The 15,307-nt window shown below is 44.9% G+C and overlaps 1 protein-coding gene across 1 annotated transcript in view; it reads right to left on the bottom strand.

Annotated features, from left to right (window-relative positions):
* The window catches only part of LOC310781344 (metabotropic glutamate receptor 7-like), a gene marked incomplete at both ends in the record, with an annotated part of 109,307 nt that overhangs the window by 65,254 nt on the left and 28,746 nt on the right, over positions 1-15,307 (bottom strand). The window contains one exon of the mRNA XM_083641956.1: positions 4,010-4,226. Coding sequence (XP_083498082.1) covers positions 4,010-4,226 — 217 coding nt within the window. The remainder of the gene's footprint in view (positions 1-4,009; positions 4,227-15,307) is intronic.

The raw sequence follows: 15,307 nt of genomic DNA, 5'->3' as shown, positions 1-15,307 counted from the left end.
TTCAGTACATTCATTTTGCAATGCATATTGAACCTCCTACTGTAAAGCCTCATATCACGGTTAGGTACAAATACGCCCTTAATATGTAATATGTACTATAGTGTTGCGTGTGCTATCTTAGCCCTCCCCACCACACACTGTAGTGTTGCGTGTGCTATCTTAGCCCTCAGCACACTGTTTTTACACCTGCTTTGCTTCCATATTGAGTACGCGAGGCTCGCTTCTTATTCAAGTCAATCCTTTGCTGTGGGTTCTGGTGCAGAACCACTTGCCTTTGATCCTGTGAATGTACAGTTATGCTATTACATAATGGATGCTTTTAAAGATTATGGCGCCTTGGGTGCCGGAGCTTTTCTTTGGTTGAAATAATTCCCAATTGATTTGGATATGAATACACACACAGAATATTGCTATTGACTGCAGCTCAGTGGCACAGGATGAGTCAACAACAACAACAATGTCTTATAATTTAATACTCCATCTGCAGCTGTTCTACAGTCATAATAATATCAGTGTTGGGGGGGGGCATCAATGAAAAATACATCTGAGAAAACAAGCAGGTTGAGCAGAACAGACGTGCATCAGACGACATAACAAGATGGATTGAAACCTCTTAAATTATCCCTAAATCAGGAGATTTCCCAACTCCCCTTTGCGTTCTCACTTTCGTTCCACTCTTTCAGCGGTCCTCTGTGTCAATGCAAACGACGCAGCCACAAACAGCAGCGTTCTTACAGTAAAGTTTTAACGAGTGATTAAACTGGACATGAGATGAAATATTCATGTCTGCTGGACTTCTGATCAGCTCAGTGCCTGGGGGATATCATTAGTGTTGCTCGTCCGAGAGGTTTCCTCGCATCGGTTTATTGGAAGAGACAGAGAGTGGGTCCCTGCAGATTTACGCGTAATGGGATTGGGATCTATAGAGGTCAGGGCGAGAATCGAGACAGAACCTCGGTTCTGCTGCCTCGGTGTGCCGCTACTGCCGGAGGAGCGCCATCGCGGATCACGGAGGGTAATTTTCCAGCCCAGGTGATGAAACAAGGCAATCCACTTCACAAAGATGGAAGTGGAATGTTGTGAAGTTCTCAACACACAGCGATTGCCACCACTTTTAAAACCTGACCTGCAATCTTCCAGCATGTTGGTCCAAAGACATACAGTGTGCTGGTAGATTATACATTACTACTGTGTTGCAGCTACTGCAGGTTTCTCCTTCTCACAAGACTAGGTCAAAGCCTAGCATTATGGCTCGACCGTGTATGCCGGGCTGTCCTCAGTGCGGCTGTGCCCAGAGCAGGGAGGAACTACGAACTATGGCTGTAACTATGTAGGAACTATTTTCTTTCGACCGAAACACACCCTCTAGCTAGCCGCTAGCTAGTTCTGCCACGAAACTGCAGCTAGCAGCAGCTAGATCGGCAGCTAGTGGGAGTATTTTGGTCGAAAGAGAAAATAGTTCCTGGCTGAAACTGCTCACAACGAGGTCTGTATATTATCTTGGGTAACCGGCTCATGATTTCTGGAAAGATATATTGCTGTTGAGTTAGGGTGAGCTGTCCCTTTAAGTTTCTGTTTTTATCTTCGTTTAATGTGCCACAAATCTGGATGGCCTTGTCAGGGGAACTGTCAAGGATCAGCTGGCAATTCAAGGTGGCTGCATCTGTAATGATTCATTGTGTGTATTCATTCACTGTGTCCAAAGCCGTGTGTATTCATTAGGGGTGTCACGATACACTCAGTTCATAATACGATACACGATATTGGGTTCACGATAACGATACGATATTTCAACAATATTTTTTTGCGATCGATTTGTAAGTTGAGGGGGCATCCTCGACGCTATTTTGAGTCATTTCACCATGTTCGTCCTCCGTGTCTGTAACGTCCCTCGTCTGTTCAAACAAAGCAATGAAAAGGAGAGCGAGCAATGAGCATGCAATCAGATGCAGATCAGTGCCACCATGTTCAGCTTCTTTTTCTCGCGATATGAGATTTCATCTCAACGATACATATTGTCACATTTTGATATCGCAATATATTGTGGGATGATATATTGTGACATCCCTAGTATTCATTCACTGTGTCCAAAGCTGCCGATTTTGTCAATTTAAACTAAGATTACACATTACTTTCCACTCACAAAAAGGACATGCAGGTTTAACTGAGCTGAGGGTAATTCGCTAATATTTGAATGTGAAGGCAAAAACAGCTGTTCAAAGAAATTACTGATGTGCATAAAAGCAAGCTGCATGATGACATCATCACTGATGGCGTATGACTGGGTGACATCAGTAATTTTTCTCAGCACTGTGACATCATCAGTGATTTATAGCCTCAATGCTGTCTGATGTCATCAGTGATCTATGATATAATTTATTGTATAATGTGAATTTACGTACTAAACTCTAACATTAACTCTGTTGTATATTATGAACTCTGCTGTTTGAATGTTGTACGATGTGAATCTACCTCCAGTACTGGGCAAAAATTGCATATGCTTCTCTAAGATGTAAGAGATGACCTCAGGGTCAGGGGGCACAGGAAGTGTTTTTTTTATGTGTGTGAATGTTGTCTGTGTTTTTTTTCTCTGGTTTTGTGTCTTTTATAAAAAGCAAAATGGAACATTAAAGGAACACTCTACCCATTTTCAACCAGCTTTGTATCATTAGAACATCAGTAGTATATCAGAAAACTGTAAACTGTTTTGAAGTCTGTCATTTAATTTGACAGTTATTGAGTGTTAAAGTGTGGACCAGTGACGTCACTGGTCCACACTAACTCAAATTAATAACTCATTAACTCAAATCAACTCTCAATAACTGTCAAACTAGATGAATGACTTCAAAACCGTTTACAGTTTGAGAGTTGATTTGAGTTAATGAGTTATTAATTTGACTTAGTGTGGACCAGTGACGTCACTGGTCCACACTTTAACACTCAATAACTGTCAAATTAAATGACAGACTTCAAAACAGTTTACAGTTTTCTGATATACTACTGATGTTCTAATAATACAAAGCTGGTTGAAAATGGGCGGAGTGATCCTTTAAGGGATAAGGGAGGGGGCTACTGACTGAGGCTAGAGAAGTTTGAGAACCCCTGTCTGATATAGACTAAAATGTATTGTCTGAACTGATTTCCTGACTTTTACAAATAAAAAGATATTGGAGAAAAAAAAAGAAGCAAGCAGCAACCCGCTCGGGGGCGGGTCCAGTGCGCTTTTGCCTGACTCCGGCACAGCTCGTCAAAAAGTGTCTCTCTCTCGCGGGGGCTCTCTCTCCCTCCCTCCCTCTCTCCCTCTCTCTCTCTCTCTCTCTCTCTCTCCCCCTCCCTCTCTCTCCCCCTCCCTCTCTCCCTCTCTCTCTCTCTCCCTCCCTCCCTCTCTCTCTCTCCCTCTCTCCCTCTCTCTCTCTCTCCCTTCCTCTCTCTCTCTCCTCCCTCCCTCCCTCCCTCCCTCCGTGCCTCTCTGCAGGCCTGCCGCTGCTCCTCTCCCGTTCCGGGTGCCGGCCACCAAAAGCAACAGAAGCCAAAAATGTGGTGAAGCGAAACTGAAAAGGCATCTTTGTAAAACAAAAACGTGTGTCAACCTAATGCCAGTTGCAAGTCTGCTCTCTGTTGGCCGAGGAGAACAGCATGCAGCATGCAGGAAAGAGTTGGACTTATGTAATCGTTACATCTGGAAAAAGAATACAGCAGCAGCATCATGGGTGCAGGTCAAGCTCATGTCATCATGTCATCTCCACACGCCATCTCTTGCTCTCCACCTTTCGTCACTCTCTCCACTAATTCACCACCGGGGCAGTAAAGCAGAATTAAGCTGCTAGAATCAATAATTCATCCATGCACAGCAATAATTCATTCAGCTCAAATGAATCAGAAGCTGCAGAAACTAGCCTACCTCTGGGTGACCTCGCCACACATGCAACTCTTACAAGTGTGTGATTCAACCACATTAATACACGTCTCTGTCCGGTCCGCTCCGCCCTGATCCCGGGTTCCTCCTCACCTGCTTCTTTGGAGAGCTGTGTGAAGGCCTCCACGCCCTTCTCCCCATAGCTTCCCTCTGAGGCGACGGTGGAGACGTAGCTCCAGCCCAAGGCACGGATGATGTCCACCATGGCCTGGGCCTGGAACGAGTCCGGGGGGACCACCCGCGAGAAGAAGTCGTAGCGCCTGTCATCGCTCAACTCCGGGGCCGTCGACGCGTAGCTGATCTGTGGGATCTGGGAGAGGAGAGGAGAGGAGCGGATGAGGGGGTTTACTCATGTGTGTGTTTGTGGTGAATCATGGCTGTTGGTTGCCACGGTGACTAACTTTTCGGTTCTAAGTAGCGCTGGTTCTTCTGATGTTTGATGAGCTTACAGCCCTGAAGCGGCTCCAGGTTTGAAACTCTGCAGCACAGAATGGTCTGACAAACATCAAAAGGAATGTCAAAAGGAACGATGATAAGTGAAACGCATTCAGAGCTAAAAAGTTCTGTATTCCCGCATCGCATCCTCTTTTGAAACTTTGCAGTTATTGAATAGTGCATGCATAAATACACCAGACACTCTTTGCAAAGATGTAAGTTGATCAATTTCCTTAATGTTCGGGGGAGCCCCCTTAATAGCGTGCAGTTATTCTCCATCCCCCATGAATTTGTTGGTATCATGTGGGTGGTTTCTTCTCCATAAGAGCACCAAAATCTCCACGCAGATGAATATGCCGGGAGAAATATGATAGTATTCAGGAGGATCAAAGTAACACTCGGCCCTACAGCTACTTCGATCTGCACGCACAGTTTACTCACCTACTGTATGAGCTGCGATAGCTTATAAATCCTCCATGAATCATTTTGTAAAGTCAACCTTCATGGGGATGATAGAGGGTTTAAGCATTCAGTTGTTTACTCTGGTGCTTCTGATAAAGACTTCCCCCCCCCCGCTTTGACGGGATTCCTAAACATCTCCTCAACAACATATCAGTCTGAGGTTGCGGCCCCCCCCCCCCGTCCAAACTGCAATCACACCCGGTGGAACGACCCGTCCGGGATCAAAATGGCAGCCTAAGCTTACCATCAGCCGGGGCGGATGATGCACCGGCGGGGGACACACACACATCGCTTTTCTCTCGACTCTCCGGTGCGTCACCCCATCACGCAGGCTAATCTAAGCACTATATGAATGCCATCCATTTCTATTAGGGTGATCAGAGGCGGGCCGGACACTGGGGGAAACAGAGGAATGAGGACACGGCAGCTCGCTGATGGGATTTCTGGAGCAGCGCTTCCAAACTCGCAGAGTGTGAGTTATAGTTCTGACCCCGCGACTCAAAGGGGGTCAACCGCATAAAGCCGACAAATTGAGGAGCAGAGGAAGGGGTCGAGCTGGAGACGACTTAATATGTTTCGAATAGAAGAAAAGTAAACAACTAAAGGGGGAAAAAACGGTTTCTAACGCAATTAAACTCATTTGCAGGAGAGAATTTGGTCATTATGTCACCAGTGGAAACCACTTGGGCTCTGCCTGAATTGAGGGTACTGGGTCAGAGTGGGAGTAAAGCGAAGTTAACGGGAAAACGACAGCGACAGCCCATTTGCATTTAAAAACACCCACCCGGCATGTATCTATTTGGAACGTTTGATAGGAGAACTACCTCGACATTAAGCTGGCGTTGTATCGCCATGTGTCTAACTCTCAGATGTGTTGAGTCACGTCCCATCTGTGCGCTGGCTGGGTTGGAGAGCTGCTTGAACATTTATTTCTCCCGAGTTGGTTTGTTCCGGGGGGAACCATTTAAGATGACTGTCAAGTCAAGTCAAGTCAAGTTTATTTGTATAGCACATTTCATACACAGAGGCAATTCAAAGTGCTTCACATACAATGGTTGACAGGAAAAGAAAAGAAAAGAAAAGAAGAGAATAAAATGGACATTTAAAAAAAACATAAAAGTCTTTAGTCTATTTTTAAAAGTAAGTAAGGTTGGGGCAGATCTGAGGTCTTCAGGCAATTTGTTCCAGCTAGCAGAAGCATGGTGGGTAAATGCAGCCTTCCCATGATTTGATTTGATCCTAGGGACAGTTAATAAGCTGGACCCTGTTGACCTAAGAGTTCTAGACGGTTCGTAGCGTGGGAGCAATTCAGCTATGTATTTTGGGCCTAGGCCATTAAGTGATTTATAGACTAATAACAGTATTTTAACATCTATTCTATGACTGTCTTTTACTTTGTCCCCAGCTCACAGCCCATTGACACCATTCCTCTGCTCACAGTCCTTATTCTCGAGGAATCCGCTCTGACCGTTGACTGTAAATGGCTCTGACTCGCAGTACAATCAGTCACTACTTCAGCCTACACTTTTTAATTACCGCTTTGACCTCCATGTACGAAAAGGGCTAAACCTTGATTGAGAAAATGCAGAGGGGCAGGGATCAAACCTCCCGAAAATTACAAACATGGCCGACGACGATATAAACAGATAGCGAAACTAATACCGTTGCATTTTTCTCCCTGGCAGCTAATGCACTAGAAATTAAGTGGGGCGTGAGTTAGTAATTTAACGCTTCTGTATCAAATAAATGGGCCGAATTAAAATCTTCTGAAACTTGATTATGTCTTCCTCAGTAGATTGCAAGCACTAAAGGCCAACCTTTCTACTTTTGGTCACAGTTGCTTGATTGATTTCCATAACTGTATCAATTAAATAAGCTCCTTCTACAACAAATTGCATCAGATTTGTATTCCCTCCGCAAACTTGACAATGAGGCTGGGGATATTTTATTAACTGCTGTGTGTACACTATGTCCTTTAAATAATCTGTTTTGAGTGAGTAAAGGATTATTTCACATTAATCCCTAATCACAAAAACAGCCTTTTTCATGGTTGCACTTGAAGCTGAATAGAGAGGCAAAGTGAAACGTCACTTCCTGCTTCAGCACTGTACCAGAGATTTTCTTCCGCTATTTATTTTCCCATAGACATTTCGTAAAATGCTTATAAAAATAGTTTTACTTGGTCAAACCAAATGGTTCAGCTATATTTAGAATCGGGAGAGACCATAGAACATTTCACTTGGACCAAACAAAAAACAACATTGAAAAAATATTTTCTTTAAACCCGCATTTTTTTTTAACGTTTTGGTCCGAGTGAAATGTTGTGCGATCTCTCCTGTTTCGAAATATATCTGTACCGTTTGGTTTGAACAAGTAAAACTATTTTTATAAGCATTTTAGGAAAGGTCTATGGGAAAATAGATGGCGGATGAAAATCTCTGGTACAGTGCTGAAGCAGGAAGTGACGTTCCACTTTGGCTCTCTATTTGGAAATCCTCTTTTTTATGAAGTTGCAGACAGCAGTCTCAGATTCTGCTACCTGTGAGACACGCCGTCACACATGTCCGCATGGCCTCTTCTCCAGTAGCATGAAGGTGGAGTAGTGATGATCGCCCCCTGCCTGCTAGCACTGTCTCTACATCAACAGTAATTAGAACGGCCATGCGCCGAACACGTGAAATTGAATTCAGCGGGCCAAGAGAAAAAAAGCATTAACGACGCGCCCCCCTTTCAATATTACAATTACCCAGCGCTGATGTCTGGCGCCTGTCATGCGCTGTATGTATCAAAGTTAGGATTGCTGAGGGTAATCGCCTGGCTTGCTCTTAAATGTCTCTGCGCTGACAGGATCGATGGTGAGGAAAACACAGAGGTCTGTTACACGGGACACTGTTTTATTGATTTACCACCACAAAGTGCTGCAAAACCCTCCCTGAATAAGAATCTGATTGTGAGGTCTAAAGAGGAAAAAAAGAGGGGAAGAGAGAGAGAGAGAGAGGGAGAGAGAGAGAGAGAGAGAGAGAGGGAGAGAGAGAGAGAGATGGGGAGGGGGTACTTACTGGCATGAAATGAGAATTTCCATCTCTGGGTGTTTAAGAGGAGAGGTGACTAAGCGAGGTTGTCTAAAGGTCAGACGCGTCCACAGTAAGTGGGAATGCTAGGTGAAGTTAATTAGGCTGCCCTGGCCTTTCGTTTGCAATTTCACACGTACGGCGAGTGCACCACAAGTGGCACACGGGCAGCTGCTCCCAGCAAGGTGAAGAAGGTATGGCCGCCATGTTGGTGCCGCGCGGCGCGACTGTCCGGCTTAATGTGCAGGGCGAGAATTCAGCAGAGCTGAGAATAACACGAGCAGACACGGCGAGCTGTTGTGGTCTCTGCTCGGCGTTTCCTCTCCTACGCTTGATGCAAAAGGACGTGTCATTTTGCAAAAGAACTAGGCAGCATATGGCAACAACATGACTCTCAGTCGGGGTAATGGCAACCATCTATCCCTGCCATCTGAGAGGCAGGCAGATTTCAGTTGTGCAGATATGAAGAAACAGGCTGTCTCTTCGTTAAACATCTACTCCATAAGTTCTTAATCACTGTTCTATACTTGAGCATAAACTTAATACCTAATTGGAAAGGCTTAAATCTCAGCTAATTGCACAGCCCTGATAGCACAAATTAAGCTGGATTTGGCAGGATGTGATGCATATTAGGGGTGTCAAAAATAATCGATTATAAGATGCATCGCGATGCGGACCTGCACGATTCTGCATCGATTCACAAATATCAAAAATCGATTATTTAAAAAAAAATAAAAAAAAATAATATAATCAAATAAAATATAATGGAAGTACATGCAGTTGTTTATTTTAATTATGGGTCATAATACAATGCAATTCTAAATGCACTTTTATTTTAAAAGTAGCCACACAGTGAGAAAAAAGAAAGTGAGAAAGAAAATCATGTATTCGGGGAAAAAAGTGATGCATCGATTTAAGATGCATCGCGATGCATCGATAATCGTTATCGAATCGAATCGTAGCCCTCTGAATCGTAATCGAATCGAATCGTGAGGCCAGTGAAGATTCACAGCCCTAATGCATATATGAACATCCTTCCCAGGTTGAATTACCTGTTGCAGAACCTCGCTATATATAGCAGCCTGGTAAACCATCCGCTCACGTGAACTCACATTTGCGTTTCGTTCTGCGAGACAGTCTGGCCTCTGCCCCGGGGGCGGGCCTTTTCAGAATCCACAACGCGGACGGGCCAATCAGGGACCTGCCTCGTAGTTGACACTATAACCGCGCCAATCAGGAACGCCGCTGGCAAAACACTAATGGCTGCCTCCACGGCTCTCTGGCTCGAGCAGTAATGTCAACGTTCGTCGAGTTTAAACAGCCATAAGTGCAGTTATTGCAGAAATAGAGAGTATGCAAGAGCGGGGTTTCTCGTCGGAAAATACGTTTTCACCGTTCTTCCGAGTGGATTTGGGCTTGACTGGATCCGACGCTGATTGGCTGAAGGACTGGATACGTCTTCCACCCTCTGAAATGACTGTGCAGAGCTCCGAGTCCAGACGGATCCACGCAACCAAACAGAATGTTAATTTGTTCAAAAACTCAATGACATTCTATCCAAATATATCTGGAATAACAAGAAACCCAGAGTGAGATTCAGTAAAGACTTTTTGATTTGTAAATGCGTATGCATGAGTATGAATGTATGGGTGCATAATATGTTTATATAGTTTTATGATGTACAATCATGTATAGATATATTTCAATTTGTATTCATGTAAATGCTGCTTCTATTCAGTTGGTAACTACTGTGAGCATGAATACTAAGAAACTCAAACTCAAACTTGGAAGGTGCCTCATTGACCCATTTTCAGCTACTGTATATTATTGATTGGGACAGATGAGGCAGATGATAAGCTGTAGCCTGGACAGACGTGACTCTCACAGGGTCGTTATCCAATCTATACTTTGTCATCCGAAAGTCCTTGAAATCTTTACCGTTTATTCGTGGGGCGAGATGAAATTCAATATCCAGCCACTACACGATATAACAGTGCAGTTCTGGCTGAGAGAGATGTCAAGAGAGTCTTGAAACTCCCGGCCCATATATCACTCTGGTCCCCGATCAGAACCCAGACTCTCCATGTCACGATACTATCATTTCTACTTCGATACCGATACCCAGGAAAATATCGATACCATTTTCGATACCACGGGAAGGGGGGGATGACGACACTTCAAGAGGCATAAAAATAAAGTTAGATGGACAGATGGACGGACAGATGCACACCTCTCCATAATCTAGGCCTGATCAAACTTGGAACTTAGACAGCAGATTAGCCTCTGCTCTAGCCATCAGAACACGTTTAGCTTGTTGAAGCAACAGATACCCACCAGTGATAGGGAGGGAACAATCAGTGATTTTTCATGAAAAGAAAGCACTGATGTATCGAAACTGTTGCAAATGGGTATTGTATCCGTTTCAAATTTTTAGGATTGATACTTATCAATACTATCGATACCTGTTGCAAATGAGTATTGTATCCGATTCAAATTTTTCAGTATTGATACTTTTCGATACTATCGATACTTTTAACAACCCTAATCGGCAACCCTAATCGGTATCGGCCAAAAGAGTTGGAAAATATCGGCATATCGAATATCGGCAAAAGAATTGTGCATCCCTATTAAACACGTGTTTTGGAGCTGTGACAAGATCCTTCTGGAATGGCATCCCTTCCACTCAGAAGAGTGGCTTGACCTTTGACTTGACCTTTGACCGTACTCTGAATCTATACCCATTGTATCATGACAACAATGTAGTCTTCTCATAATAGCTTGCAAAGAAATGTATCTATGGAATCCGAAGACCTTATTCAGCAAAGCACAAATATTCAGTTTCACCCGAATATTTTTTTTTCCTCATGAATTTTTTCAATATTATTCAGATGTTTTAATAACGGGCCTATAATAGCAGAGTACACATTGAAATGTAATTGACTGGTTTCTCTCAGAAGAAAAGGAGGCGGAGTTGTTCAGAGTACAAAGTGGCTCATAATGAAGGTGTTGATAATTGACTGTTTGGTGGCACACACAGACTGTGGTAATTTATGGCCCTAATTTAAAAAAAAAAGCCTCTAGGTTGCCATTTTTATACCTCATTATTATTGATGTAATTGTAAAACTAAGACTTAATGTGTTGAAAATAGCAACGATTACAAGGGTTACAAAACTAAGAATGTTCCAGATTAAGTACCACTTGCAGATTTATACTAGGAATACAAATAACAAATACAGACTAAAGTACAAATAGCATCTCTGATGCTATGATCTCTTCAAACAAGCTGAGAAATTTTGGAAGACAGGAGGGTCCCCTCTATCGTCTCGAAAGTCAGCCTGTGTACAATACTTGGAACTTTGTATGTGAGACTGTAATATTATCACTCCCTTTTTGGCCAGCGCAAGCGCGGGCCCTATATCTGGCTTTGTCCAGTCCAATTTGGGTGCCGATTTGAGTGCCGACGCTCGTGAACGCTTTATTGCGCTGGCCATATTATGCTAGGTTCCCGACCTAGCCTTGTTTTCTTATCTATGTACATTCACAAGTCTGTTTGTATCCTAAAATGCAATAAACGTCGAATAAAAAACAACTACCCTTTTACAAGTGCCATCTATCTTTCCCCCAACTCGGAGCGATCACCCTTAGCAGAGTTTCTCTGGCAAAAAAGTTCGCCGACATCCAGTGAGTTTGGAGGAATGCATTAATTCACACAAAAAACTTTGCTGCAAATAAACTGTTAACTGTGAGTGGCAGCGCTGAACTGTCTCCCATGAATGGATTTAACTGGAGCGAGGGGTAGCCAGGCAGCTGCTACTGCAGGAATCCCTCTGCCTCTATTTGCTGCTTGATTAGCCTCTAAGTAGATCTCCACATCAGTCAGCTCCAATGGGCTGTTTGCAACCATCGCCACGGCGACGGCGGAAACTGACAGCGCGTTTCCGACAGACCCGACTCCTAACCCCACGCCGCCTGTGGACAACCGCCAATGCACAGATTGTCCCCGTGACACTGTGTGTGACACGCACGCACACACACACGCACGCACGCACGCAGACACACACACAGACACACACACACACACACACACAAAATTATCCTATGATGGCCAAGGAGCCATTTTGAAAGCAATCCATAATCTGTTTAGCCAAACCATAATGGAATAAATATTTGCTCAGATAATTTCCCTTGTCAGAAAGATTTACTCTCTGAGCTCTACCGCTCAGCGGGGCAAAACAGCAACAGCCAATATACCCCTATAAACAAAATAATGCTGCGAGATAAACAGGCCCATAAAGATATTGAACGGTTCCCATGTTTTACATCTCTCCTGCTAAATGGAGGCACTGTGGCACAGAGGGATCAGTGCTGGTCAGACATTCATCAGCGGGGCAGAGGTAATGACTGTGTCCATAACATGCAACCCCCCAGGCCGAGGCTCTGGTAATCTCACCACACACAGCAGAGCATGGCATCGCCAGCACAGCCAATGGAGAGGGTGGGAGCGAAGGTGGACAGCTTTCCCTCCCTCCCTCTCTCCCTGTCACCCCCCCCCCCCCCGCTCTCTCTCTCTCTCTCTTCCTGCCCATCTGCGTCTCTCACTCTCACTCAGACTCCCCCCCTTTTGGTGAAGGCTGCGTTTCATCATTCCGCTCTCTCACGCAACCTGTGACTCTCTGTCCGTCCGTCGCCTCCTCTCTCTCTCTCTCTCTCTCTGGTTCGCCGCCCCTCGGCCCCTTTGGAGGGAGACAGTGAGTTTCATCTCCTTGCGTGTCCCTCCCTCCCTCCCTCCCTCCCTCCCTCCCTCCCTCCCTGTCATCTGTCTGCACACAGACCCTCCCACACAGATGATCAGCGGGCACATCCTGCCCCAGAGAGGACCTATAGGCCTGCCAGTTTCCCTAAGCCAAGACAATCTGCCCTCAGTCACTCACACACGCACGCCAGCCAACTTTCCTCTCCTCCCTGTCTCTCTCTCTCTCTCTCTTCTTCCTTTATCTCCTCCCCTGTTTCCCATTGACTCTCCCCCCCTAAGCCCCACGCTTTCTTCCTCCCCTCGTCACCAAAGCCGGCCTCCCAGCTCTTTCCCTCTTTTCCAGCTAATTACCCTGAGCCGGTCCCTGTCGCCCTCAGATAACATTTAGCTACTTTAGACTTTACTGTGTTTTTGCTTTCTCCAATGGCGGAGCCGCAGGGTGTGGCCGGGGGCTGAAACCTGGCCACCCCATTGGCCGGAAACCATTTGCTGCACAGCCGGAGCACCACTGCCAGACACTTTCGCTGAGCGCACCTAGAGGCCATTTACACCTGGCGCTAACATGCGTTTTTCTGTGATCAGATTGCAATCAGATTGTATTTTATCACTGCAGCCTGATTCCATTTACACCTGGCGTTAACATGCATTTTCTGCAATCCGATTGCAATCTGATGACAGACATGGGTGTCCTCTCAATCCGCATAAAGTTGCTGTATCCAGATTGAGAGGACACATTGCGTTTACACTTGTGTTCAATGTGTACACAATGCATCCCTGATCACCTCCGGAGGTGGTTTGGCCGATCAGATTGCAATCCTTCTTCAATACGTTTTGGGGGTGTTTACACCTGGCATTTCAAGTGATAAAATACAATCTGATTGCAATCTGATCACAGAAAACGCATGTTAGCGCCAGGTGTAAATGGCCTGAGACACTGCATGAAATAGGCCACGCCGTTCACTTCCAAACACCCGTGTCATTTTCCTTGAATTAAACATGTTGTGGTGGTGGGCTGTGCAGACAACAAATGTAAAAAATCGCCAATTCAAGTTTTTTTGTACTCCCGAGCAAAACAAGGAAGCCATTGAGACACTGCAAAACGCGTCATCATTCAGAAGCCACGCCCAAGACGGGGGAAAATACAAGGAAGCATGCCTGACGACTGCAGCTAGCAAAACAAACCGCGGCTAACCGGGGCGAACGGAGGAACTCTCATCAGATAGAAATAGTTTTGCAGGGTTTTACAGGGATTTGGACAGTTTTCTTTTTAGATAATGTCAAACGATTATTTCAGTACACTTCCTCCAACGGAGAGCGAAAGTTACATCGAGAAAAAATAACTAATTTGGCCTGGAGCAGTGTCTCTTTTCATTGCCCAAACAACGCTGGATAAACGATCCCACACAGTGGCCTGAAGTGAAATACTATGACATGAGCTTTTAGGCATGTTTAAATTAATGAAAATAACGCTGGTGTAACGTCAGACAGATGGCATCAGACGCGCTGGCGAAGATGAACACTCCAACTTACTTCCTTGACAGCTAAATCCACATTTTCTTCTCGTGAATGCTCAATGGCTTCCTTGTTTTGCTCGGGAGTACAAAAAAACTTTAATTGGCGATTTTTTACATTTGTTGTCTGCGCAGCCCCACCACACAACAGCTTTTAGCTATGTTTAATTCAAGGAAAATTACGCTGGTGAATGGGACTGAACGGAGCGATTTTCCCCGTGATGGGCGTGGCCTATTTCATGCAGTGTCTCTATTGATCGTGCATTCCTTTATAACTGGGAACTGGTATTACAGTTCAAAGTTCATGAGCTGGGATGGTGACGTCACTAGAGCTGGTATTTCCCATTCCAAAGTCGTAGGAGCCTCAGCAGCCCCGACCTATAAAATCCAAGATGGCTGATCCGCGCAACAACAGTAGTTATAATCGTATAAATGCTATTTAGCACTTCTGTATTTAGCACTTGTTTGTGTCTCATTAAATCAGCTGTACACACAGCACGGCCTACTTCTATCTGTGTGGACATGAGGCTGCAGTGTTTGTATGCGCAAAATGTCACGAAATGCCTTGTTATCAACTGTTATTGCTAACAATGGCTAGCGAGTGGATCTGACCAGTGAACAGTGAACTTCCCAGTTTAACTTTTCTGTAAATGGAACGCTAACAAAACGGATGTGACATCATTTAGCCTCCACGTCCCAGTTCTTTTGCGATAAAGGAATGCACGATGAGAATTGGCGAGAAGAAAAATGTAGATCTAGCTGTCAAGGAAGTAAGTTGGAGAGTTCATCTTCCGTATATATGATCTTTGTGTGCAACAGGTGACATAGGAGAACGCCAGGATTGGGAGGGGAGTTTTTGTTTCCTCCCCCGTTTTGGGCGTGGTTTCTGAATGACGACGCGCTCCGCAGTGACGCTATCATGTCGTAGTTCAACAGCACTCTGCCTGTAGCCTGTCGCTTGGTTCGGACAGGACGCGTAGTTGGCAATTACCGCAAATTTTGCGACGCGCGCAAATCGCAAGTTGGCCCCCGTTCACGTCAGAAGCTTATTTCAACTCTCCAGCCAGGAAGAGAGAGAACGCTGTGGAACCAAGTTGTAGCGCTACTTACTTACATTGTGCTCCAATAGCCGCACACACTTCTTCAGCTCATTGCTGT

Source organism: Poromitra crassiceps, assembly GCF_964638095.1.
Source record: "Poromitra crassiceps genome assembly, chromosome: 8".
Classification (NCBI taxonomy): domain Eukaryota; kingdom Metazoa; phylum Chordata; class Actinopteri; order Beryciformes; family Melamphaidae; genus Poromitra; species Poromitra crassiceps.
The sequence above is the reverse complement of the archived record's forward strand: the minus strand, read 5'-3'. Positions and strand labels throughout refer to the sequence as shown.